Source organism: Leptodactylus fuscus, chromosome 10 (genome assembly GCF_031893055.1).
Source record: "Leptodactylus fuscus isolate aLepFus1 chromosome 10, aLepFus1.hap2, whole genome shotgun sequence".
Taxonomy (NCBI): domain Eukaryota; kingdom Metazoa; phylum Chordata; class Amphibia; order Anura; family Leptodactylidae; genus Leptodactylus; species Leptodactylus fuscus.
In genome coordinates this window covers 9,236,572-9,264,230 of record NC_134274.1, presented here as the reverse complement: position 1 = coordinate 9,264,230, position 27,659 = coordinate 9,236,572, and the positions used below count along the sequence as shown (strand labels likewise).

The 27,659-nt window shown below is 40.8% G+C and overlaps 1 protein-coding gene across 2 annotated transcripts in view; it reads left to right on the top strand.

Annotated features, from left to right (window-relative positions):
• Positions 1-5,195: 5,195 nt before the first annotated feature.
• The window catches only part of SLIT1 (slit guidance ligand 1), a 203,343-nt gene continuing 180,879 nt past the window's right edge, over positions 5,196-27,659 (top strand). The window contains exons 1-2 of one of the 2 annotated variants that reach the window (XM_075257859.1): positions 5,196-5,224; positions 10,312-10,609. In XM_075257859.1, the coding sequence (XP_075113960.1) occupies positions 10,416-10,609 (194 nt within the window). In that variant the 5' untranslated portion in view covers positions 5,196-5,224; positions 10,312-10,415. Of the gene's footprint in view, positions 5,225-10,274; positions 10,610-27,659 lie in introns of those variants that run through there. The other variant, XM_075257858.1, reaches the window with a different exon arrangement.

Here is a 27,659-nt window from a genome sequence, read left to right as displayed (position 1 = left end):
CCTGTAAAAGTCTTAAAGGGGTTGTCTAATTTCTGCAGGTAAATGCTATTGTTTGCATGTTGAAAAGTTCTACAATTCTCATGTATACATTTTTGTATCAATTCCTCACAGTTTTCTAGATCTCTGCTTGCTGAGATTTATTGCTCCCTGAGGATAAAAATTATACCAGGGTCATGTGATGGGCGGTCCAGGGTCATGTGATGGGCGGTCCAGGGTCATGTGATGGGCGGTCCAGGGTCATGTGATGTGATGTACACACAGGTGCACAGCTCATTAGTCATAGCACATTAATCAGACATCTGTCTGGTAACGAGCTGTGCACCTGTGTGTCCATCATGTGACCATTGATAGTTAACTATAGATATTAACAAGCAGACATCTAGAAAACCATTAGAAATTGATACAGAAAGTATATTGGAAAATTGTAGAACTTATAGAAACAATTAAATTTATTTGCTGAATCTTGTCAACCCCTTTATGGCTAGGTTCACATCTGTGTTCGGGTTTCCGTTCAGAGGTCCACTTGGGGACCCCCAAACGGAAACCTAATCTGCTTATAAAATCAGTTGCCCATGGAAACCTGCGGACCCCATTGACTCTAATAGGGTCTGTGTAGTTTATTGGAAAAGGAGGGTGAAAAGGATGGCACTGCTAAATATGTGGATATGAGTCCTGGTAGATTGGAGGTATATATGAGGAATGAAACCTTTTATATTGAGAGCCGTGGGGGTGCTCAGCGACCAGAAATAGAACGCTATGGCAATTACAAAATAATAGAAAAGTTGGAAGGGCACTCACCCACATCGAAGCTCATCTTTGTAAAAAACTTCTTTATTTGAGGCAATACATCTCTAAAAACAATAGGTGCAGGGAGGGAAGAAAAGCATGCAAAGGCAAAAGGCAACAGCCGTTTCGCGCAGCTATGTGCGCTTTCTCAAGCCATAGAATGCAATCCCTTGCATTCTATGGCTTGAGAAAGCGCACATAGCTGCGCGAAACGGCTGTTGCCTTTTGCCTTTGCATGCTTTTCTTCCCTCCCTGCACCTATTGTTTTTAGAGATGTATTGCCTCAAATAAAGAAGTTTTTTACAAAGATGAGCTTCGATGTGGGTGAGTGCCCTTCCAACTTTTCTATTATTTTGTAGTTGTCTGTGTAGTTTATGCCCAAAAAGGGGGAAAAATGCGAAGAGAAAAGCGCTGCTTTCTGTACTTTTCTTTCTGTATTTTTCAAACGGAGAGGGGAAAGTCATCCCCATATGGAGAGCCAACGTTGGTGTGAACTCAGCCTAAGTATGTCCTTTTAACAATGGGAAAGTGCTGCACAGCATACCTTCTTATTTTACTGTGCATGGTATGTGTTTTTGGTTTGTGTTGTTTTACGTTTTTTTTTTTTTCTACATTGGTTGTCCATGTATATTTACATAAATCAGGGCTATAAATTTGGCACATACATTGGGAGGTCTTCATGCCATATTCAGTAAACGTAAACCACAAGCCTCGTCTCATCAGAGCTGTAGGTTGTGCCATGGCTAGTGCCAAGATATAAACATTGGTACTAAGTAATTTTGTTTCTTTACTTAACAATTTCCTTATCCACAGCTGTGTTCACTTCATCAAAAATGTGCCAGTCACTTGCAGATTGGTTACCGCAGTACCCTGCGGCTAAAGACCATCGCTTAACACAGCAGTTTCCTGGCCACAAACCAATAGCATTAACATACGATCGGTGTCGCCTCCCAAGCGAAAGGCTTGAATTGTATATTATTCTTCCATAGGTGAAATTCACCCCCTCCTCCTCAACTCACACTTCCCATAGAATCCATTAACGTCTAATTGCTGATGTATACAACTTGTCATGATTACTTAACAATATTGCAGGTTATGTAAGCAGCACTCTGGGACGCAGCACGCTCTTTAGAAGGATGCAGCTGTTCTACATGTATGGTAGGTTACAGATTCTCTAGTCGCATGTAGTCCTATAGACTACTGAGGACAACTCTCTGTAACACTGGGAGCATTGTACTTGACCTTCCTGTGCAGGATCACATCTTAAAGCTTATTGCCTGTGTCGTTCCTCTTCTGTCATCTCATATTTCCTTTTTATTTAAACACCATATAGGAGAATGTACTTGGAGTTTTTATATAAACTACTAAATGATAAAAATAAGTTAACTCTATGGTACTATGCTAATGTAAGCAAAAGCTGTTTGTCGTAGAGGCGTAATATGTGGTGAGGCCCTTCACTTACTTTGTGCCATTTAGAATACTGTTAAGTTTTATGTGGCTGAGGGACAATTGGGGCCCCCACTGGGATCAGGGCCAAGAATCTACTGCTATCGCTGCACCCCCTGTAGCTACTCCCCTGTATGCAGTACAGTATGTGATACAAAATGCCACAGGTTTCTTTTAGCTTATGTGCCTTTATATGGCGTATAAAACACAGAACTGTAAACATGTCCAGGATTTAGTGCAAACTTTGGGATGGCAAGGGTGGGTATAATACAAGCTAAAACCCCCCCAAAACTTGCTTTCCCATCCCCAGTGCACCGTTGACCTATCTGGTTCCCCTATTGTCAAAGTATATTTAATCTGTCACCTTCTTCTTGTTAAATGGACGTTCCAACACCTTTTTGAAGCCTTAACCTAAAGTAGTTTTACGGAACTTTTTAAATGATTACTGTGGATTTGCGCAGCAGCTGTACTTGGTATCACAACTCAGCCCATTCATGTGAATGGTACTGAGCAGCAGTATTTGTGTCTCGTGACCGATGGGCATGAGGTCACACGGCCTGTGATACAGAAGCTTCCACTTCAAACAGCTGATCTGTTGGTGTCCGACCTCTACTCATCTTCACTTGATGACCTCTCCTAATGATTTGTCACCTATTTAAAAGTCCCAAAAAATCCCTTTCATTTTTATTTTAGATGCCTGGGAGAATTAAAAAAAAAAAAAAAATTGGTTGTGAAAGTGCTATCACTAATGTAGTAGTCTAAGCAATGTTTTTTTTTCCTAATAACTTCTTTAGCGCAGAAGAAAAGATAAAGATTCTGATGTTATGTCCTTAGAAGTATAAACTGAATGACGAGGAAGGATATTCATAAAAAGAAAGGTGAGAATTTCTTACAAGACAATGAAAGCTTTTAGTGTCTGATTAAGTGCTTTTAAGAGGTTGTAAATGTTATCTTATAGTTTCTAAATGTTATCTTATTGGATTGTGTTTGTGTAAATGTTATTTATCTCGGGTCCTTTTAAGCTCTTCTTGATAGAAACTTGCGACCAGCCTATTGTATGCAGAATGAAGAGCCAGAAGCCATCATAGGAATCCATCCTACTCCTTATGTTGACTCAGGTGTCTACATTCTCAAAGAAGTAAGAATCCTGCGAGAAAGATCTCCAGTGGCAACAGCCAAGACTGTGACAGGGAAAATGCGGCTTATATTCAGGGATGTCATTTGTCAGTGAATTTATAATGGACAATAAAAAGCACATCAAGCTACCATCCATCAGCAAAGATGTAAGTTATTTCCTTCCTACAGCTGCAGGAATATGCATAAAGCTTTCGCACTGCACATGGCTGAGATTGTATATCACATGTAAACTGCTATTTGTTAACATTTATTAGGATTCTCCTTAAAGGAGTTGTCTGATTTAGAAACCCCATTTTTTCCTGTACTCTATTGGAGAATTAAGTCATTCTTCCATTCTGTACCCTCCTCTATTAGCCAAACTGGAGAGCAACAAAAAATAAAAGCGTTCCTTAGGATATGGCCACATTTGACACAATCTATTGTTGTAGATTCACAATGGATTTTGAGTTAAAATCTGCATGTTTTACATGCTTTGCTGCTACTTTTAATATGTTATGGATTTTCCACTTGTAGTATCTGGACAGAAATTTTGCATAGTATACACACTTCATAGATGTACCCTTACTCGGGCAAACTCTGCACGTCCATGCACAAGGGACTTCTTGTGTCATAGTGATTCATAATGTTAGGATAGAAGCTCACTGCTCTACTATATACAGTATGGGACAGTAGAGCTGCAAGGAGATAGGGACTTCTATGGATCCCTATGATAAAAGGAGGCCCGTCTCCTGATTAGGTTCAGAGCAGGAAATCTGGTCTGGATTGCACCGTGTGCATTCATAACCCTTTTGGTGGTGTTGCTAGAAAATAAAGTACTTGGTTTCAAATTCCCGAACAGACACTATCTAATTCAGAGGGACACCAGTAAAATTTTTAATTTTAATTATATTTTTTATTACATTTTTTAATTTTACATATGGAGCTAAAAAGTTTAACTTACATAACTAAGTATTTGTATGCGAATAAAGGGAAGAAACTGGGCTCTTTTTTTGTTGTGCACACTTTTATGGCCACTAGACGGAGCCATACAGCCCTTGTCCTGGCTGGATGGAAGCAGAAGACACTGTATATGTGCACTGTAATGTATTTGCCTGTAGCTGCATATCCAGCAGGCAAACTCCAAAGAACACACAGTGGAAGTAAGCAGATAGATTTCACTGAGTGAAAGATGATCATGCATTAGTTAGTTTTGTATCTTCTGTGGATACCGGAGCCTGTTTAAAAGAAATACTGTGACAATTGTGTTCATATGTTAACAGGCTAAATTTGACACATAACGCTTTCTTTTAAGCATTGTGATTTATACACATTTCTGAAGAAAATTGGTGAGGATATTTATCAAATCATTTACACCAGAAAGAAATAGTCAATTTACCCCACTTGAGAGTCAAGTTGTGACTAAAATAATTGCAAGTTACTTTTTTTTCACACCAGCCTCGCCACTTCTCTGAAAATTAGTAGAGAACCTCATGCCCCATATGTATGTACATTTACACCACAAAAGTGGTGCACCCAGACGCAAAGGTTTTGGAGCAAATCGCGTATAGTCACGATGAAGCTTAGCCTCATCCTGAATTAAGAGCGCCCTCCGATGGTGTAGTATAAAATACACCAACCTTGAGAATCTCCCTCTCCCCAACTAAGTCACAGTGTAGAGCTATCCCAAATAACAAGCTCAGCTCAAACTCAACTATCCATCAAAAACAGCCTGTATTTTTGTGTGAGATTGTGACATGAGGAAATAACTTGAATGCTTTCTTTGTTGCAGATTTTTTTAAATATTCGAACAGACTACAGCACTCCAAATATGGCCATCATCAGAATATTGACATCTGGAAAACAGTGCCCCCATAAGGTGTGCTTAATTTTCCTTTTGCAGTCTAAGAATAAATCCTCTATTTCTACTACATCAATGGCTGAAAGTAACCATGTAAAGTTCCTTTATGACTTAGGAGTGTCTATCTCAGGGGCTTAACCACGAGAATAAGAATGGGTTTAATATTCATAGCTTCTTTGCTGTAGTTGTTTGAGCAAATACTCTAAAGAGAAAAGTATCACCAAGCAGCAATTTTGTGAATTCAATGAATGGTCGAGCATGTTCAGTGCAGATCCATTCAAGTTTATGGCACTAACAAACGCTGTCAAGTACAGAGCTTGTCTATTTTCATTAGTCTAATAAATGTTGCCACATGCTCATTACTAGAGATGAGCGAGTACTGTTCGGATCAGCCGATCCGAACAGCACGCTCGCATAGAAATGAATGGACGTAGCCGGCATGCGGGGGGTTAAGCAGCCGCCCGCCGTCAAAGCGGAAGTACCAGGTGCATCCATTCATTTCTATGGAGCGTGCTGTTCGGATCGGCTGATCCGAACAGTACTCGCTCATCTCTGAGTCATTACAAGTCCTAATTTTGATTGTACATAGACAAGCAGCCGGGTGTTCAGGATCCACTTTTTTTTTTTGATTGGGGGGACCAAGTGATGGAGTTCCCAGTGATCTGACATTTATCACATATCCCCTGAATATGTTTATAATTTTATGCCACATTGATAGCTTATTCATTCAGCTCTGGTGTTTATATTTCATTCTGATTTTGCCCATTTAATTACTATCCCAAGGGTAAGTAGTGGTAATAGTTTGATAATTGTATGCACATATATGATTGATTTTTTTTTTTTTTTTTTTGCTGTAGATTTTCTTCGATTGCTGTCCTAATTGTAGTATCCTGTATAATAAGAATAGTGATACATTTTATTATTCCATAGCATTGAAGAGTTCAAGTACTGACAAAAAGGATATATTACAAAAAAAAAAAAAAAAAAAAAGTCAATTCACACAACGGGACTGAAGACCCTGCTCGCAAGATGTCTGACTTTTCAAGCGGACAGAAAAACCCGACATGTAGGTTTTTTCTGTCCGCTTGAAAAGTCGGACATCTTTACATGCGGACAGTGAAGGAAGGGCACGGAGTGCAAAAGAACGCACCCGATCGCCATTTAAATGAATGACAAGTGTCACGGACACAAGTAGTGTCCGCTCCTAATGTCCGTGCGAGATTTTGAACGGACACTAACTGTCGGACACAGACGGTAGTGTGAACGCCCCCTAAGAGGTAGAGGGGATAAAGGTGTATAAGGTCAAGTAAAAATAAATGGTGGAAAAAAACCAATTCCCATCAAGAGAGAGTTTGGCAGACAACTCCCCAATACAAATGAATGCTTGTTTCAGCCGAGCATGCTTCTGTTTTTAGTGGCTACCTACACAGATACCTCTGGACAAAGGGTCTGACGTATTAATATCTGCCATTAAAGGAGAATTGGGAGGACCTCATAAATATTTGATAGTTGATCTATCATGCAGATCATGGTAAATGTAACTTCTTCTTTTTTAATATCTATGTGCACCTTAAGGCTTAAGCTTCTTTTGTTGCAGATTTTGCTGTGGTTTTTTGAGCCAAAGCCAAGATTGGCTACAACGGGAATGAGAAATGTATAGGAAGTTCTTAGACTTCTCTGTTCTTCTCAATCTAATCCTGGCTTATGCTTAAAGAACCACAGCAAAATCTGCAACAAAAAATACTGTCTTTGCAACTTGGGGCCTCAGCCTAAAGGGTTTATCAATTGGTGATAAAAGGGTAACAGTAATGTTTTGTAATGCCACATTCACCGGTGGCCTGTTTATAACTGTGTCCATTCAAATGACTGTGACTAAACTACAATACCATACTTTGCCAAATGTGCAAATGTACAGCTTGGTGCAAGAAGCCGCAGCACTCTGAATACTGCAGTCTCTTAAAACAACTGGTTATCAGGAAGCTTGAGTGTCAGACCCACAAAAATCTACAATTGATGAGCTATCCTAAGGGTAGGTCATCAATTAGTAAACCTGGAAACTCCTTTTAAGAAGTAGTGTGATATGTAATGACATCTTTCTGGGCGTTCCTGACAGTGTAGCTGGGCTGTGAGGAAGGCCCCCCTTGCCGCCTCCCTGAGTGAACTCTTCCATAGCCTTGACCAAGATCTCCAACCCGGGCGCACATAATGGAAAAGCTGACAGTGCGCTGAATTCTAGCGGTATATAAAACCGCATGTGCAGGAGGTCATGAAATGTCCTTTTTAAATATATATATACCAGGGAGAGCTCATAACTTCTAACTCATGGAGTCCATCAACCTATCCCTCTAATTAGGCATATATATTGCTAATAAAACAATTTTTTTCAATTGGAAAAAACAGGGAAACTTGTACTAGGGCTGAGAGACTATGAGCTAAATGAAAATCATGATTAATTGATCATTTTACCTTGATTATAATTAAAGAACGATTATTTTAGGACTCTCCCCATGGCAGTGAATTTTGGTTTCGGCTTTTCACACACAATTAGTGTCATATTCTTTTGCCATTGGCAGTGTAAGCATGGAGACAAAATAACTGAAATAATTGATTGATTAATTGAGCTGACTTTCGGTTTTGGATTTTTTGCAATTAATTACCCAGCATACCCTGTGCTGTATACATTATACAGAGGCCAAATGGCCTTTTTTTCACCTTTATGCAGTTGTTCAATTAAGGTGATCGTACACATTAGATTTTCATTGGCTGTCATGTGGTTTTCCAGTCTATGATGGGATAGTAACCATCAGCCTAATAAATCCAGCATGAATGATCTCTTTTTGGCAGAGAGTTGCCATCAATTGGCATTGAAAAGCTTTTCCGGTCCCAAATCATTTTTCATCCTGATGAACTATCTATGATATAGGTCATCAGCAAGTGATCTGTGGGGCTCCTACACCTGGACCCGAACAGATCAGCTAAGCTGTTGCAGCAGCCTCATGCTAGTGGACAGGCAGCACCGCTTATAGTCAAGTAATAGGAGCAGCGCTGCAATTCCCTTGAAGCACTGCACAGGACAGTTGATGGGGCTGCTACACCACTCAGATTACTTGAATGGAAGCAGTGCTGCACATGCTCCCTGTTCCCTAGCAGCTGGTCTGTGTGGGTCCAGGTGTCAGGCCCCAACATGTCACATATTGATGATCTGTACTGTAATGAAAAAGTTATTTGGGGTTGGAAAACCCCTTTATAATGGTTTCAATTAGCTTAGGTAGTCAAGATATAATCATTGGGGGTCAGACACTCGACTGTTCGAAGCTGCAGCCTCTTCTCTGTGCTGATGGCGTAACATTTATCGGTCACAGGGTACAACAGGAGCTCAGTCCCATTAAAGTGCTTAGCATTTTTTCCTGGCATGCGTGCTAAGTGGAGGCCATTAGTATGATCTGACCAGGGTCTAGCATAAATTTTTGCTGTGAGTGTGTTACATATCAACTCAAGAGTGAGAATTGTGAGTATGGAATCCACAAGAGGAATACACATGCTTGTGATTTTTTTTTCCTGCATGCATTTTTACATATCAAGTTAGTTGATGAGGTTGGATAAAGACACAGGTTCATAAAGTCCAACATATAACCCTATAGTGCCAATTCAGAGGAAGTAAAAAACCCCATGGTGTTTATGCCAATTGCCCCATTTCGGGGGGGGGGGGGGGGAAATCCTTACAAACTCCCAACTCCAGAAAACCGTATAAAACTCTGGATCAACTTGTCTTTGTTAAAAATATAAAAACTGTAACATGTAATATTGTTCAGTTCAAGAAAGGCATCCAGGTCCTCTTTGAACTTGCACAATGACCCACCATTATCCCATCCTGTGGCAGTGAGTTCCATAGTCTCACTGCTCTTGCAATAAAGAATCTCTATGCCCCTGGTGAAATGTTCTCTCCTCTAGATGTAGAGTATGTCCCCTTGTCATTGGTATCGGCCTAAGAGAAAAAAAAAAGATCATTAGAAAAGTCTTAGTTCAATCCCTTCATTAGAAATGTCTTGGTTCAATCCCTTCATTAGTACATTGTTATTAGACCTCCCTGTAGATGTCTTTTTTTTTTTTTCTAAACTGAATATCCACAAATTTGTTAATTTCTCTCTATCCTGAAATCCATCCATTACTCTTGTTTTGTCTTGGTCGCCCTTCTCTGCACTCTCCTAGCTCAGTTATGTCCTTGTATACTTGGGCCCAGAATTGTGCACACACGCAGTATCTGAATAGAAGATAAAATAATTCTCACTTGCATTAGATGCCGAATGTTAACGGATTTGATAAGGATTTCTGTATGGTTTTGTCACCTAATTCCTTATCAAATCCTGAACGTGTGAACATACTCTAGGCCGCCAGCTCCTTTGAACCTCTGCAGGGCATACTAAGCAAATAAAAGCTTACATCAAAAGTTTCAACTCAGAAAGTGTCTTTCATTACAGTGTGTCTGCACCCCCCTCATCTCTCTTTAAAAGCTCTGTGGTATTGGGGCAGAACTGTTTGCCATTTGTCTTCTTATTTTAACAAGGTGCTGAGTGCTAAAAGCGGTGTATGTGTGTGCTGTCTGCAAGCCATTGTAGTTGCTTAGTTTAGTCAATGAGCCCCCTCCTCTCCCCTTGCTGTACTGTAGGGGGTAAAGCCCTGCACACTAGACGGAGGAGGGAGCAGGGAGGAGTCAGGCGTGATATTTGTGTGTCTCTCAATTGATGGATGACTGCTGTTATGTGCCTCTGTGTGTGTGCGCTTTCTCTCCCTCTTATTTATACTGGTACCAAGCCTCAGACACAGAGAGCAAGGCAGATAACGCTTACTGTGCACAGGGAACTCCAGACACAGAAATACAAGAGCAGACTTCCTGCAAAGAAAACCAGCTTCAATGAATTAGGAAGGTGCTGACTGCATTGTGAGCGTAGCATTTTCCTAGCAGCCTGAGAGGGGGGGAAAAAAAAAGGATTTCTGTGTCTTTGTAACACTAGAAGCTGAGAAGATTGCAATTTTTTGTGACTATTTTTTTTTTTCTTTTTTCTTTTTTTTTTTTTTTTTTTTTTTTTTTTAATTTTTCTTCCAAGCTGGGATTTGCCGAGGAATTTGGAAGCTACCTGGATCCTGTTCAGGACTCTGATGATTTAAAGGGCTCAGTGCAGTCTTAGGCTGGAAACCTTCATCTGGCAGCATGGCTGTAAGGGGATATTCTACCTTCTCATTGTGGCTCAGAGCCGGAGTGTGGATCCTGGCTTGGAGCAGCATCTGCCAAGTATGTGCCAATGGATGCCCAGCCTTGTGCTCCTGTAGTGGAACTACAGTGGATTGTCATGGTTTGGGACTTAAAATGATTCCCAAAAATATCCCAAGGAGCACAGAGAGGCTGTAAGTATGACCTGGTTGATATCTTGCACTATGTTATAGTTTACTGTTAGTTGTTATATTACTGCTTATTGTATATTCAGTTATGGGTAACATTTGCTTGTTATAGATCAAATATTATTCTGCCTTTAGCATGTTAAGTGTTACATAACTTTGGGAATATACTTGGTAAAGCCACCCTCTTATGTGTTATAGATGTCTTGTTCCCTTACATTACAATCATTTAACTTTATCAACAATATTTTTGGACTGGCTTTCCCCATAGCATCACCATACACTTTGGAGTTTTTTTTAATGTAGCAGAGCTGAGTCATCTAGGATAATTTAACAGGGTTACATGCGGTCCTTTGTAAAACCGTGGATGTCCCGTAAAGATTTGACCCATGAGTAATATCAATATAAACAAACTCTGCTCTGCTGCATGTGACAAACTTAAGTTGTTATTATCTATTGATTAATGTCTCTTGCTTGTATAGCGCTAACCTATTCCGCAACGTTTTGCAGATATTGTCGTCTCTCTCTGTATTTTGTTAAATTTCTTATTCCGCCTATATGGAGAGATAACAATGATTTGTTGTCACATGTGATAATGGGAAAAGTTGCACTGAATTGTATTAGCTTCTCTAAATCGTATTAGAGACCGGTATAGGTCAACTGTATATGTTAGCGAGCCGAACTTGGATAGTCGTGTTATCTAAGAAGGTTCCAGGCACTTAAGGTTTTCATCTGCAGTAGTGCAGGGGGTGTGATACAACTCGTGATGAAGATTCATGACTACATATTCTGTAGCCGTCGATCTTATTGCCTTGCAGTGAATATTGTTTCCTCTTGTTGGGTCTATTATAGAAAGTATGTCAAGATCCACATATATCTCTTTATAAAGAGTTGTATATTCTGTGCTGTGGTCGCTGACATGTGCAGGATTTTGCATTCATGAAGTGCAGTCATTGTGTCTTCTCTGCGTTTAATGCCCTCTATCTCATGGCCATGTTCTCTGCCATCTACATCCTAAGGTAAAAAAAAAAATGATACGTCACGTTTTGCCATTACTAGAGCATGCTTCCTGTTCGATGCCTGTGGAAACTGCACAGTCTGTGCTTGTGAATACTTTATTAGATTAGAAACCGTGTATGAAAGCGGTTTAGGTCTGTATAATGGGACTATATACTTTATACACAAGTCTGTGTCCCTGCAAAGGTGTCCACTCCTCAAGGAGTGTTATTATCCCCTGACCCTTTATACACAAGGTAACAGTATCACACTGGTCCTTGTGGCATACTAGTAAGAGATTCACTATATTGCATCCCTATATCAGTCAGATTATACATCGGTCATCTTCATGTCTACCAGAAGTAGTGCGAGTAATAATATATTTCTAATATGCTGTAAACTTGTTTACACCTTTCCACTCATTGGAAGGCTTGTTGGAAATGGTTGTCAAAAAGTTTTCACGTCATACAATAGCTGTGTTCACTGCGCGCATCTACTCAGTTCTGTACTAATAGTTGTGATATATATTTGGAGCTGAGTCTGTTTAAAGCAACTTATACTGTATCTAAACTTACTGAGGGCCGGTAGAAACAACCAAATTGTGACTCGTGTAGTGACCTATTAAGTACCATATTTAGCTTTGCAAAAAGTTTGTATTGAGGGAAGCAACAAAAAGTGAAAAGGGGAACATAAATCGGCCATAAAAGTGTAGAGATGTGACGAGGACATTAGAAATGGCTATATGTCTTAAGTATGCTGCTGCAATTATCAAACGCTAATATTCCATAAATTATGTTGCAAAATTCCTTAACCGGTATCCCAGGAAGTCTGGCTATCTAATCCAGAGTCACAATATACTCTCAAAAGACTGTACACAGCAAACCAGGTAGTAAGGTTTTCATAGTATATTGGGGGGAATGTACTATTCCCTCTAGATGAAAAGACTGGCGTACATGGGAATAGTTGTGAGGCATCTTTGGTCCCCTTTCTGTGCCTGTTATGTTGAAGACTTGCAAGTTTTTTGTTTTTTTATATGCTATATATACATCTATTTACAATAACTTATGCAAGAAAATTGGTGTGAATTTTATAGGAAATCTATGCCAGTTCCTGTGGCCCTCTTAATAATTCAGGCACCTTTCTTGCCAGCTGGAGAATTGATTAAGAATGGTATACAGAATACTAGTCGTAATAGATCCCCCATAGTGTGTTAATCTTGAAATTTCTAAATAAAGTCCCCAATTATAGTTGAGGTTCATATACTTTTGTTTGACCACCCCAACTTCTCCTAATGTAGCATCTATCAACTATAGGGGTAGCAGAGGTTGTGTTTGTACCCTTGCCTTTTGCGTCTGAGGGAGTTCAAAATGTTCCTATGCCCTGTATGAGGAAACCAAGATTGTAAATGATGTCATAGTTACAGATTCTGAATCTGGGCTGTCTCATTGATACATTTTACTGTATATAGATAGTAAGGTATATGTGGAACTAAAACTTAATGCCCTATAAACTGTACAGGTAGAAAGATGCAGTGTCTAGGGTGTATATATATGTATAATATACACTTATACTGTATCTGTATTAGGGTAGTGTACGCATCTCTAAATCTGATTGAAGTCAATGGGAGGGAAAGCTCTTGAATATCAGGCTTCTTGATGTCTCCTCTCCATATAAATCGCATTATTTTCCCCATTGTAGACAAGTAGAGTTAACATTACACTTCCGTGAAAAGTCTTGGTTTATACCCTCAAGCAGTACACATTGGAATCACTTTAATGACTTTTTAGTGACAAGCGTAAAACTTTGATGAATTCCAAGAAGTTTAATAAGAACCATAACCTCTCCTGAGCTGCGAGGCGTGAAAGATGTCAAATGTCTTTTGTACAATGCTTTGCTAGGATGTCCGAGAAGTAGAAGGGACTTGTTCTGTCTTCTGGGATCCTTATCTTTTAAGTTTTTTCAGTCAAGTGCATTGGTATTCTTCACCTCGGTCCAAGTAATTATGCGCTGCCTATGTTTAGATCATTTAGATAGCAGTGCACGCTGAAATTTCCTGCGTTTCAATTGCCAGACCATCTGGAAAAGATGTCTTGCGCTCAGACATGCATTTGTGCTTTGCAGAGGCTCAGTTTGCATGTAAACTGTGGAAGGGGGACCTGGAGCTCGGCTGTTTCAGACTTTCAAGGGGTTTTTTGCTTTGGACTTTTTCGAAAGGTCTTTGAATGACAAGATGCACCAGCGACACGGACCTCCACTGATCTGTCATAAACTGGGAGGGGGCCTGGTAAGGTATGTTCAGTTTTCCTGTAGCGCCATCTCAGGGATAATAAAACTTATATACGGTCACTTCATGACCACTGGGGGCCTGACATCTAATTTCCACCAATCCTGAGAAGTTCTTATGTAGCACCACATCAACTTCCAGTTTTTTCCTGAACTTCAGCAATCCCAAGCACCCCGAATAACACTGAAGGAATCGCCGAAACACCAGTATGGTGGGAGAAACAGTGCAAACAGTGAGGTACCTCTTGGCTACACCAGTGTTGCAGCTCATTCATTATCAGTATTGGTGGGGTCCTGGAGGTTGGACCCTCACTGAAAGCTGGGGCTAAGCATTGGGTTTCTGCCACGCATATGCATGTATATTAGCAGGGGTGGGGGCGCTAATCCTTATGTGCCACCTATCATGGTTTCAGCGCCGTTTCTAGCCCCGAGAAATGACAGTACAGGGCGCTTTTTTTTTCTTTTTTTTCAGTGAGCTATAAAAAGAAGTGTCCATCCCTGAAAACAATGAAAGTCACATTTGAGGAGTCTCGACATGTTCTCCCTGTTTGGAATATGTGTAAAAAAATGAATCTATGAATCTACCCTCAATCTGAAGTGCATGGAATTTTCTTAAAAACAGACATATTTATATCATTTAATATATTTATATCATTTAATATTGTTGACTGTAATAAAACTGAGACATGTTGTTTTGCCACGGAGCCTGCCCTCTCGGAGCCCTTTTTTTTGGGTCAGTGGCTGCTGTGAGATGTAAAGTGCTTTTTCTGCTCTAGGCTGTGATTTATAATAAACAAGTCTGAGCCATTAAATTGCGATTGGTTCTAGTGCTAAAGATTATTCTTTACGTATGGTCTTGGTTAGAATAAAACCAGTGTCTATCAATAGCGATATTGTGTGTTTAGATCTTGTTTGCTGTGAAAAAAATCTCTGACTTACAAATCTACTTTGGCATGTGTGTCAGTTTAGAAAGAGACTGTTTCTTTACTGCTTATTGGTAGTTTGTATTATCTCTACACATAGGATTTGCTTAGAAGAATATGAGTGTGTATGTATATTCCCAGCCCTGTAAGGGTGGATGTATACATTGCTCTTAAAGGGGTATTCTGGCCCCAAACTGATGACCTATCCACACCTGGACCCCGCATAGATCAGCTGTTCTAGAAGCCTTTGGGTCGTGGAAGATGTTAGTGGTTAGGGAGCACTATTTAACTAATAGGAGCAGTGCTGCAATTCTTCAGAACCGCCGCTACGCAGTGGACGAGGTTCCTGCTTAGCTCCTTTTATGTAAATAGGAATGGTGCAGCATTTGCTCCACTAACAACTTCTGGCACTGATCTGTGCAGCGTCTTGGTGTTGGACCCCGACATATCACATGCTCATGACCTATCCTCTGGATAGGTCATCAGCATGAAAAATCAGCAGGTTTATCTGAGCTTGCATGTGTTCTCTGTTAGGAGAGAGGAGTAAGCCATCATCAGAAACTCCTGGCATTTTGTCTTGTTTGAAAACAAAGGATTAGGTGTTCTGACATTCAACATGCCCAAATCTTCTTTACAACAACACCCCAGTAGACACTAGATGGCTAGCCCATTCAGCTAATATCTGCAGTTTCTGATGTTTCCAGGATCATAAAACTAAATGCATGCAACTGGGGAGGGCTAGAAAGTATAAGAGCACTGATACTTACCTGCATCCTCTCTTGCTCCCCTCGGCTGTTGTACTGCTGAGACCGGTAACAGGCTGCAATAGTCCCATTGACATAACCTCACTGCTGTGGTGACACCCGGCCCGGCAGGAATGAAGGAGAGGATGCAGATAAGTACAAATGTGTTTTTATTTTTTCGATTTATCCCATGTTGTCTGGATTTAACTTTATGGGCAAAGACAACCCGAAGGGCCATACTTTTTGGTTTGTTTGCGGTTTAAGTACCAATGCACCAAAAACATTGACTTTGCTCTAGCAGGTGGCTAATAGAACATATTTAGCCATAGGACCTCTCATGCATGCCATCCCTGATATCTACCCAAGTTCTACCTGGTGATGGTGACAACCATAGCCGGATTATTCAGCTTGCTCTGTAATGTTGGGTTACTACATTTGTGGCCAGAAGCTGACATGATTACTGAAAAATGAGCAAGGAGCCTCAAGGACTTCATACTCCATAGTAGTACAGTTGTTGTATGGCATGAAAACAAGCCTTTTACGTCTTGTAAATTGCATGTAGTGTTTTGGTTGCCCCTTTTTTGGCTTACATTGAAAAGTTTTTTGCTGACGTCAAACCAGCAGAGAAATTGTCGTCCTGTTTTCCGATGGCGGCGATGACTGGAGGTAATTGGCCAATTAACCTTGCTTGTTTAATAATAAAAAATAAATGATTGGAAACAGGTTTCTCATGATGTTTGTGGAATTTTTGTCACTTTATGTTTTATTAGTAAATAATTTAAAAACTTTTCCCTGTCTGGGAAAATTAGAGATCCTTGGTACAAGCTGGTTAGCAGGGTGATTACAGGTAGCACATAACATCCATTGTATTTAGTCCATAGACCACTCCTAACCTGCGCCTGCTAATGAATAGCATCAGTTTATTGGGACTGAATGGGGGACTGTCTTAACCAATCATTAAAACAGGCAGGACTTGCTAGGGATTAGTAATAAATCATTTTCAGTGCAGTCAGTAGTAAAGCTTGATATTACAGTAGCATGTGTGACTACTCAACCTCTTGCTTCACCTGCACTAATGTATAATACCATGAAATATTGAGATGTAGATGGAAAATGTGGCGCATCTTTAGTGCATGAACCTTTCTTCTGCCAAAAATGTGCCACATTTTTCCTTCCAATTTCCACTTGTCACTTTTTATGAGAGTGGATGGAGACCAATACAGAGTCAGCCCTAAAAATTTACTATAGGCTGTCGCTGGTGTGGCTGCAACCCCTCTACCTTAGCGATGATCTGGTCGTTCCTCGTCTCCCTCCCCACCGAGGAATAGTGTTGTCCATTTGATCCAGAAGAAGGGTCGTGGACCCATCACATGAGAATACCTTGGTTGCTCCCTTAGGAAGCACAACCTTCCATTTTTATTTTCCTCGCCCAGCAAAGCTGACGTGAGTTACACCCAAAATGCACACCAGTTTCTGATAGATTTCAGTTTTGGCACATAGGAGCCTCTTAATAATTCATCCAGCACCATTCAAGGACTTCATTAAGACTGACACACTGAACACCAATTTTAATAAATTTCCCCCAAGGACCCTCTTCACAGCTTGTTTCACTGTAGTCTAACTATGAAGCAGGAGGATCAGGATGAGCAACAGTACTATAGAACCTGATTGAATAGGTCAGTGTAAGACAATATAGTAAAGTGCAGACAGTGGATACATTGGGGCAAATTTATTAAGACTGGCGTTTCCTATGCCTGTCTTAAGAAGGTTGCTGACTGGCATGAGGTGCACATAAATTCTTAAAGACTCTGGCCTCTTAAAAAAATCAGGTGCTCTTCTGTGCACCAAAATTGAAATGTACAACAGTCAGTAACTGGCTTAGATTTCATGTATAACTTTCCCAGTTTTCTGGTGTGAGTTCTAATAAATGTGTTGCACAGAGGTGTCCTGGCCTGTCTTGCTGTCTGTCCTGCTCTGCCCATTTTCACTAAATGTGGGCAGAGGCGTGCAGAACTAACAAGGGATACATCTTTGGTGCAAGAAAAGGTCCAAAGTACACCACAGTTAAACCAGTCTATGACAGAAAACTGGCCTATTTCTGTAAGCATGAGATACAATCTATAGAGAACCCTATGTGCCCATAACCAAACACTACTAATGTTTGTTAAGCATCCACATTGACCTTATGGAAACAGTCTAGTGTCAGAATTTTCAGCTCTGATAAACCATGAGAGCCATTTCCAACTTGTGGTTATCATAAAGATGGCTGACCTCTGTGTCATCTGCTATTGAGCATCTACATGCACTGGGTAAAATCATATGTGGCGCAGATCTGTACTCATGTCTTATGCTTTTCTGCTCTCCAGAGATTAATGGATTCATATTAGCAATTGTGGCTGGTGATGGCACGCTATGTCAGACTAATACCATCTCTTTTGCAACATCTAGACCAATGTAAGGCAGAACCTAACCTTGTGCAGTGTATATATATTTTTTTCCATTTAATGCAAGACTGCACTTTTTGAGTAGATTAGAACAGTTGGTCTCCGCTAGTATGAATTATAGCTTACAAAGAAGGAAACAATATAATGGTATATAGTGGTGCACAGGTTTGATGTATGCACATAGATGTCAGAGCCAAATGTAGACATTGGGGCGGGAACTGAGCGTTTTATGAAGTGGCCTAATAAATGAATTGGACGTCCTTATGCCAGATTGGAAATCTACATCAGTTAGGAACTGGTGTACAATTATTATATACCGTATATACTCAAGTATAAGTCGACCCGACTATAAGCCAACCCCACTAATTTTACCACAAAAAACGGGGAAAACTTATTGACTCGAGTATAAGCCAAGGGGGGAAAATGCATGACATTCTGTTTGTGCTCATGTTAATCCTAGCCGGCTTCAGGCCTATATGGTAATATCCCAGATGTCAGTGTCACATGGTCTGGGATATTACCATATAGGTCCAAAACCTGTGGTAGTAGTAATAGCCTGTTACTGCTAGCACAGGCTTTGGGCCTGTATGGCAACAGGCTGCTACTGCTACCATAAGGCTTTGGGCCTGTATGATAATGCCCCAGATGTCTCCAAGGCAGAGAAGATGCTCTGGAAACATCTTGGGGTGGTCGTGGAGGCAGCACTGCCTCACCACTCACCTATCGGCAGCAGTGCTGCTCCAGCGGCCTCCCACAGATGTCTTTCACTGCGGACCAGTCATGTGACATTTTCAATTACCGTATTGATGCGAGTATAAGCCGAGGCGCACTTTTTCAATACAAAAGCTGTGCTGAAAAACTCTGCTTATACCCGAGTATATACGGTATATATTATTATATTATATCCATTATATCTCATGCCAGAAAACGGAAGTGAATTGGTCAGGCCAAGGCATCTCTGTTCTGTCCACTTTAGCATAATGTGACATGCAGATCGGTGGCTTGTGGCGCAAGAAAGGGACCTATGCCAAATGTTTGGCACAATATCATCCCTGTATTTCAGAAAATTGGTGTAGAGGGATTCATGAAATCCCATCCTTATAATCAAATACTTTAGGTTTTTTGTGGCACTGAGATTTACATATGGTTATGGGCTCTTATAATAAGGGGAAGGGTCCCAGTTTTGCTCTAATAGATGTCACTAACCATATTGGCGGCCATGTGTTTACAAGATTCTTTTTTTCTTTGGTACCGTGCAAAGTACCATGAAACGACAAGGTTTAGGTTAATTCCAGTATCATTGAGTTACTCCAACCTTTGCAAGGAGGACTGTCACTGGGCGATGAAGAATTTCTCTCCCCGGCTTTGTCAGGCATGAGGTTGTGCTTTCCTCAAGCTGAATTCTAATTTCACAGAGTCCTGGCAGTATAATTAAAAAATCAACACAGATTACTTGGTGGCTACAATTGCTGCGGGTTCCCATTTCCTAAGGCTCAAGGGTTTTTTTCTCCTCTCTGTTTTGGCCAGGCAGAAGTTGCTTTCTGTATCTCTAAGGGGATGCATTTGCATGCTCCTGCCAGCTGGCTCCTTGGCAAGCTTTGATTCTCGGAGGAGGCTGACAGACCTTACAGCCTCTGGGTTCAAATAGTAATTACCAGTGACGGGAAGACATGGGTGATTAGACATTAGACAATGGCCAATAAAAGGGAGGCTTTACTGGATGGAAAAGGAATCTGATAACAATAAACATAAATGGTTAATAGCTGCGACCATTTTGTTGGTTTAACCAACATTTCTTGTATCAAGCCACCTTTGGTTACACTCACAAAGTGGTTGCAGTTATTGTGTACAGATCTTGGTTGGTGCAGAATCCATTGACAGTGCAAATAATTCTGTAAATGTATTTGCAAATATGGAAGATGAAGTTATTGCACTAACCAAGCAGTAATGATATGACAATATGCAAATAGTGAGATGGAATGATTTGGGACCTATATCCATAAACTAATGGTGGCTGCACATTGGAGGAACCTGCCACATGTATGCCCATTTACTGGTGGGATTGGTCAGATGTCTGGGCCGGCATCAGGTACACATCCACTTATTTCATTACTATTTGTGTTCACTTGTTTGTTTTTTTTCCATGAGGACTGAATGATATGGTGTCCACTTGGGACCCTCTTATGCACTTTTTTGTACGGTACACTGCACTTTTTTTTATGCACGTGAGTGAGCGAGCACATTCTTGGATTATGGTTTTGCAGCTGTTCACTTGAATGGGAGCAGAGCAGTAGAACCTGTATACTCCATCCGGCAGCTGGATCAGCTGATCAGTGCAGGGCCCTGTTTGATACTATTGATAGGTCAGCAGTATCCTAAAGATATCGGGTACTAGATAAGCCCTTTAAGGGGGACCGTTTCATCAAGACAACTCCTATTCATGTGTACTATTATGTTCTAAATTAGAGCCCCCCGTAAGTGCCACAGCAGTGAACTCTGCTCATAATACACAATTGACCATTCATTTGAATACCTAGTATGTAATAATATTATTTATTCTGCAATGGGTGCTACAGAGACAACATTTAGCAGGACAAGTTTTCCTCCTGCAGTATTATCTGAGTTCTTGTGATTTAAGGAATGATACCCATGGTTGCCTACTCCTGACCTGCTTTTTGATTTTTGAGACAATTTTTAGGACTTCTTTCCCCTTTGAGTGAAAATGTCAGAAATATATTGAAATCGTTTACATTTCTACCTCTGTTGAAGAAACGTACTAATATATACAGAAGTGTAACCAGTTCATTAAAGCTTTTATCTAGATGGGCGATGTGCACCAGTGTAGGTAGTAGCATGTTTTTTTTTTTTGTCTGTTTTTAGGTGGATTCCATCTATATTCAGCAGTATGAGTCCTGAGAGTTGAACCATTTATGGATACTTTATATTCTCCTTAAAATCGTACATAAATGTTTTGATAAAGCAAGGCCTTGGACTTCTTGCACACATGTCTTTAAAGCTGTGCCTTTGCTTGGTGTGAAACAGGACCATGTATTGGTTGCAAAAGCTTGCAACTAGAAAAGTCATAAATTATATAAAATGGAGATTAACAAAAGAAGGTGCAGAGGTAACATTTACACCCTAGTCCTGGCTGAGGTCTCATCTGTGCTGGTTGTCCACCTGGCACAGATCCAGCTAAAATCGCTAGATGAAAAAATCTGGCAAACCCGACTTGCCAGACTCTTTCGTCCGGTGATTACATTGCAGTCAATATGGTTCAGGCTCCAATTCTGTCCGCTATTTTAGTGGTGTGTTCGGTGTTTTTTTTTTTTTTTTTGTTCTTCTGTTCCTCCAATGGACCAGAATAACGAACAGCCGCTGCTATTGGTAAACTAGTATATTAAGGGAACCTATAGCCTCTCTGCTTTAGAAGAAATCTATAGCATTATAAATGCCACATAGTAGTTGGGGCTTTACATTGCGGCTCAGTAGCGTCAAGGACCCTTCAGTTCTAAAACAGTTTTTAGCCAGAGTTTTGTTTATTTTCTAAGCATCTGGTGTTGCAGTATTGCTGCCATGTAGGCTCCATGTACATGGTTCTGCCATGCATATGAAGCCTGATGTGCAGTATATTGCAAACTTGCAATACCATGTATGCAGAACTTTTTAGTCCACTGATTTCAGACAGACAGAATGCACAAATCTCCAGCAGAATTTTTAACGCTCACACTGTCAATGGATTGGATACAGTTAAACAGTAAGAAATAGCCCAATGAATGTATCCTCTGGGCCAAATCAGCCATAAGAGAAGGTGTACTGTAGCATTCTTATTTACCTCTATGACAATGGAGAGCAGGGGATGAAAAACCCTATAAAGCTGAATAGCAATTGTGAGAGAGTCACAAGTACACAGTTCAGGTTGTGCGACCTGCTGACCACTGGAGGAATCGCATGAATTTATGTCCAGCCCTGGCCTTGGAAATTCTGGTAACATGTTGCAGCATAGTCAGCGATGTATACCTGTATGTAATTATTTTACATTATTCATGTAATTCTGTAGTACTTTATCTTCATTAATGCCACATAAAGCCCAGAGATTGAGAGACTAGAGAAAAGGAACCTCATATGGCTATTCGAAAGCATAGGGGCTCGTACTGGACACTAGTGATTTTACAATTATAGATTTAGAAGCAAGAGTGAGGTTTCTCTCGGAAGGGGAGGAGGTCTGATTATTATTGGAGCCATATTGTTACTGTGGGGAAGTCAAGAGCACATATGACACATGTACTTGACCCAGCTAGTGTATTCTTTATCCCTGTTGGCCCGTCCTCTGCTGCAGTGTCTGCTCTGTAGTCACAGCATGAAGCAGCTCTTGGAGTGCGGGGCAGTGGGGAGGCTCATCTCGTGTCATTCCTGTTTTGCTGCAGTCATGCAGAAATCTTTAGATAAACTTGAAATGATCGCCTCTGGTTCAGTGCACTTTGTAATGAAACTCGTGCTCCATTCCTGCATTGCAGCATTCTCCTCACCACTCGCCAACTGTTAGCACGCTCACCCACACCTCGCGGGTTCTGCTCCATGCCATAAAAGCTGTCCTCTTACTACTTAATCTTCTTAATCAGCCTGGATGCTTCTCGTCTCTGGTGCCTCTCAGTTGGTCTCCATTGTTCATAGGACATTATTATTGTGTCTTTCTCCTGGTGGGTTAACCCATCTGCTGCCAAGGAAATGCATCTGTGGAAACATATTGAGGGGTGAAATAGTAAGCGTTTTCAAGGAAACAAAGGAAAAAGGGAAAAAAAAATTGGAAAGGCTTAAGGGGGATCATAGGCTCAGTCTGCGCCATGATTGAGATGTAGCAAGGATAATGTGACCAGCTGCAATTGTTATCAGGTACTGGTGGCTACTTGCCATTACTGGGATGGTTTCAATATGGCTGCTTCACTATACTTCTCTACGGCTAACACAAAACTGTGCCTTGCCTGCCCCCTCCCAAATTGCCACCCAGACACGGACCCCTGCCGCCTACACAATGCTGCCCATCTATGACAGTGAAGGAAATAAACTCTTTGCTCTTCACTGAAAGTGGCACAATGTATGCAATACCAGTGCATAATATGACAGGCCATGGTGACAAACAGCACACTTATGCTGTTGTTGGAGATGCACTGCCCGGCCCCGGAAAGCCCATCCTCTTACTCCTAAGTTGTCTGGTTTGCAGAACCAGCTGGCATTCTTGTGGCAAGGAAAATTCACCAAGTCAAGACCCCTTTTACTTTATACCCCTTCCTCCCAGACTTCAGACTTGCAGCCTTCTAAACTAGAATAAATCATAGAGCTGAAGTCCTGGCAGCAAATCATCAATATATGTCAACAACCTGAGGTGTAACTGGGCTCCTGGGACCCAGTTAAAAAATTTAACATGGCTTTCCCCATCTCCAGTGTGAATGATTGAATAATACTGGTGTTTTCTTATGTGCAAAGGGATCTTTCCCAGGGGCAGCTGATTCCTCTGCACCTCCTTATAGCTAGACCACTGTCACGGGCGCTGTTGCAAAATAATTTGAGACCACATTGGTCTCATCAAAAGCAGGGAGATGCAATGTACTCACCCGCTGCTTGGGTGTCTACTGTTGTTTGGGAATTACTGATGCTTGATTTTCACTTTTTTGCCCATACAAAAATGAACAGGGGCTAGCAGAATTAAATTAAAGATCTGCAAGGGCTATATGTTGGATTAGGAGTGACTATGCAATGTATTTTATTTATTTATATAGCTCCAACATATTCTGCAGTGGTGTATATTTTTGGAGTGCATAAGGAAAAGAGAGTATTTGGAGGAACCCCACATGACCACTGGGAGAACATACAACCTCTGTGCAGATGTTGGGTTCAGACCAAACACCCCATTGCTGAAAGGTAACATTGCTATCCACTATGTCACCATACCGCCAGAATGCAGCATGCACAGGCAAGGGGATGCAACACAATGCACAATAAAACGTGTACATATTGTTGTCTCACTTCTGTGCATGTGCACCATGGAGCAGATTGAATTTAGCATTCGACTGATTTCAATTATGCTCACGGACTACAGTAGTGCTTTGGGGCATTTGCCTTCTATTGCCTGTGGTGTTGCAGCTATGCATGGTTGCTGTTGGTGTATTGCTGTATATGTGGCAGGACTGTCTAATCTGTTTTCAAGATTTGATATTCCAGCTCTGCATACATTGGAATACCGTACATTTCTCTGGACAGGGGATTTTCTGGACAAGCTCCTCTTGCACAGAGGCATACAGTAATTAGTTGGGCATTTCTTTGACAGCTGCTCCTGGGAGGCAGAGGATAGAAGCGCCAGATCTGTGTTTACTTTTTCCCGAATTGCGCCTTGGAATGTTCTCTTCATGTGCATATTAATAATGACTTAGACAAGCGACAGCTGCAGCGCAGGTAGACACCGTGTAAATGTATTGGATACATCATCTTCTGCTGAGCGCCATATGACTCAGAAATAATGATCAGCATCTTTGGGATTTGTCCAGAGTACTCAGTGGGGCCGAGATGCTTCACAAAGAATAGCCATGTCTGTGCTGTCGCTTGCTGTGTTGTCTCCTTGGTTGTTCTGTTCTTTTGTTTTATAGATAAGAAGTTTCACCACTGTCTGATATAACTTTTCAATAAAAGATGTTCTCGTGCTCCTGCAAGTGTTCCTGACTCCTTTGAAGTTTGTTCTTCTCATATGTTTTTAGTATTGAAGCTTCCGTTCCAGGATCACGTTAGGATATTGCACAACTTGCAATTGCTAAGAGTGTTGTTTTCAGAGAATCTTTAAGAACAAGAGCGATATAATATTAACCCTCTAGTGCTGCAGGGAATTCAGATTCCTTACCACTGAGATAGAAGAACTGACAAAAGAATGCATCAATCTTTTATGATCCTGTCAAGGCAAAATCATGCCAAGTCATTGTTTTCAGTCAGTCATAACAGTTATGCTGGCTTACTGAAAGGAACATGATATTCTAAAGCCGGCCATGTATTATGGAATTTCAGACGGGTTATTGATCGAGGTTGATCTGTGAAGGTTTTCATTTTGGACAACAATGCATAAGTTAAAAGAACAAATTGATGATTTCTGCCTTGATTTATGGACTGGTCTGGATTTCTAGTGATGGGATGTAGATCTTTAATTCGGTCCGAACAATAATCAACAATAGTATTAAAAAAAATCCAACGTTTTGATAGGTATGTTCCATCTGTTGGTATCTGTCACTGTCGGAAGAAACTGGTCTGTATCACTTTTTTGTTGTCAATTTTATAAATCCTCCTGGTGTTGTACTGTAGCTGATCAGTGTGGGGGCCAACAGGCAGCCCCTTATACGTATCAGCTACTCAGGAACATGTCCGGCACCCGTTGCATAGAGCAGGATGCGGATAACTCTGACCCTTGTATAGTGTCCAGGAGCTTTTATTGCATCCTGGCTCCTGTACGTACGCCATAAATGAAAAATAAAGAGGCCAATCTCTTTAATTCACTGACTCTGAGTAAGGGCACATCAGTGTGTAGCCCTTAGCAAAAGTGTGGTGGACAAAGAAACTTGGAAGTTCTTGAATCCTACATACAGTCTCTGGAGGCCTTTATATATAGCTGTAGATATTACTTAAAGCCTTCAGAATTTTGTCTCTTCCTGTTAGATTTCCTTTGATATATACCAATACCAAAAGTATTACATGTGTTCCTGGGTCCTCAGCACCCACAGTATTTCTATTGCTATAATAGCCATTTGGGCTCCATAGCAGTTCTTCTTACTGTAATAAGATAAAGTTTCAACCGTAGCCAGCCATATTGAGGCTAAAGTAGTATTCCCATCTTAAATGGTGAGAGCGTATGGCTAGGAGGACAAGTGGCTCTTTCCACTCAACCAGCTGTGCAAGGAAACTGCAGCTAACTTGGCACTGCTGTGTAGGAAAAAATCAGTAAAGGGGACCTCCTCTGATATAAGATGAGAATACCCCTTTAAGGCTGAGACTACACATTGTGGGACAGCAGGGTTTTTTGTTGCATATTTAGCTCCATCTTGTCTCTGTTACACTATCTATGTCTTCTCTATTTACTTTGATTAGTAGGTAAAGGGAAGGTCTTTTACATTGAGGTAGGTGACGCTGACATGGGGGCTTACCTTAGGGGAATAGCAATGCAATTTCCATTCATTTCAATAGAAGGCACAGTTCCTAAACAATTTTGGGCTGCGATCTGGAATCCTCATTTTTGCACATGTATATTTGTCTCTGAAGATCCTGTTTAGATTGAGAAAAGTTAATTGGAACCAAACAGATGAACATATTGTAAAGTGGGACAATAAACACGATATTGTAGGGAAGCGAAGGAAGGAAGTTTTAATATGGGACATATTATTTTTATGGCGTTTTTTTTTTTTCTATTTTCACAGGGTCATTGTAGTTTTCAAAGAGAAGAGCAAGAGGAAGCATGATTGAGCATTAGAATACGTGCGTTATGAGGGACGTTTAATGGGAGAAGTCCTAACCACTGTTTTATTAGCAGAAATTGTTAGGAAATCGCAAGTCTCTGCATGAAGGTCTAATCCCGACACAGCCGTATCCTGTCGATGGGAGTTCATGCATTGGAATAAAATCTTTCACATTATCAGCATCTGTCCTCGTAAATTGTAAAGGCCTCTCACTGTTCTATATGAGAATTAATTTTTATTTTCCTGGTCCGTGACTCTTAATCTCCCTCGGGCCCCTTGGACCTTGGCAGGTACAAAACAAGCCACAGCAGGCTCATTCAATACTTGCGATAAAAATCTGTGTGCCAGATGGAGTCTATTCTGTCTAATCTATAGGAGTATAGCTGTAGGCTCATATATCATGTATCCAGTGTGTATAGGATTATGTACAGCGACAATAATGAATAATTATTACATCATTGCATAATAAAGGCGCGTTTGGGATCGAAGCAATTAAAAATGACAAAAACCAGAATCTGCTTGTATGTTGCATATATCCGTAATTGCACTGGCAGCAAACCAGGCTGGCGGATTGAATAGGGTTTTTGCATGGGATGCCACTGGCATTGGGTATACTGGCAGCTGCTGTTCTTGATGCTCCAGGATGTCTGTTTGCAGTGGTGTATGAACATTAATGGAGATGGATTCTTGTTTCCCAGTTCCAACAATGCCTATAGCAATTGTCATATACTGAGTATTCCTTGGTGCCTTCATAGTGTATAATTTGAAGGTTAGAAGTTAATTGCACTTTTTTGGCCTATTGCAATACTGTTTTCCCAAAATAAAAGTACCAGTATGTTCTTAGTCCTAAAAGCATAAAGCATATCCATTTCTGCAGTGCAGATGCTGCTATTGAGTGATCTGAGTGTTCATCTGGATGATCATTTCTGTAGGGCAGACACTCTGAGATCTGATGACAAGGCTCTTACAGTGTGGACAGAGCTGCTCGGCAGCTGAAGGGGTCTGAAGATCTCCACTCTACTCCATAGAGATGACCGCAGAGAGGGTTCAGTTTTATCACAGAGAGGTCATTTGGCTACACCAGGATCAGTGACTTCATTAGTCATCATCTACAGGCCTGGGGTAGCTGGAATCAGGGTTGTGGACCACTTTTGGGTAGAGTCGGAGTTGGAAAAAAGTTAGAACTC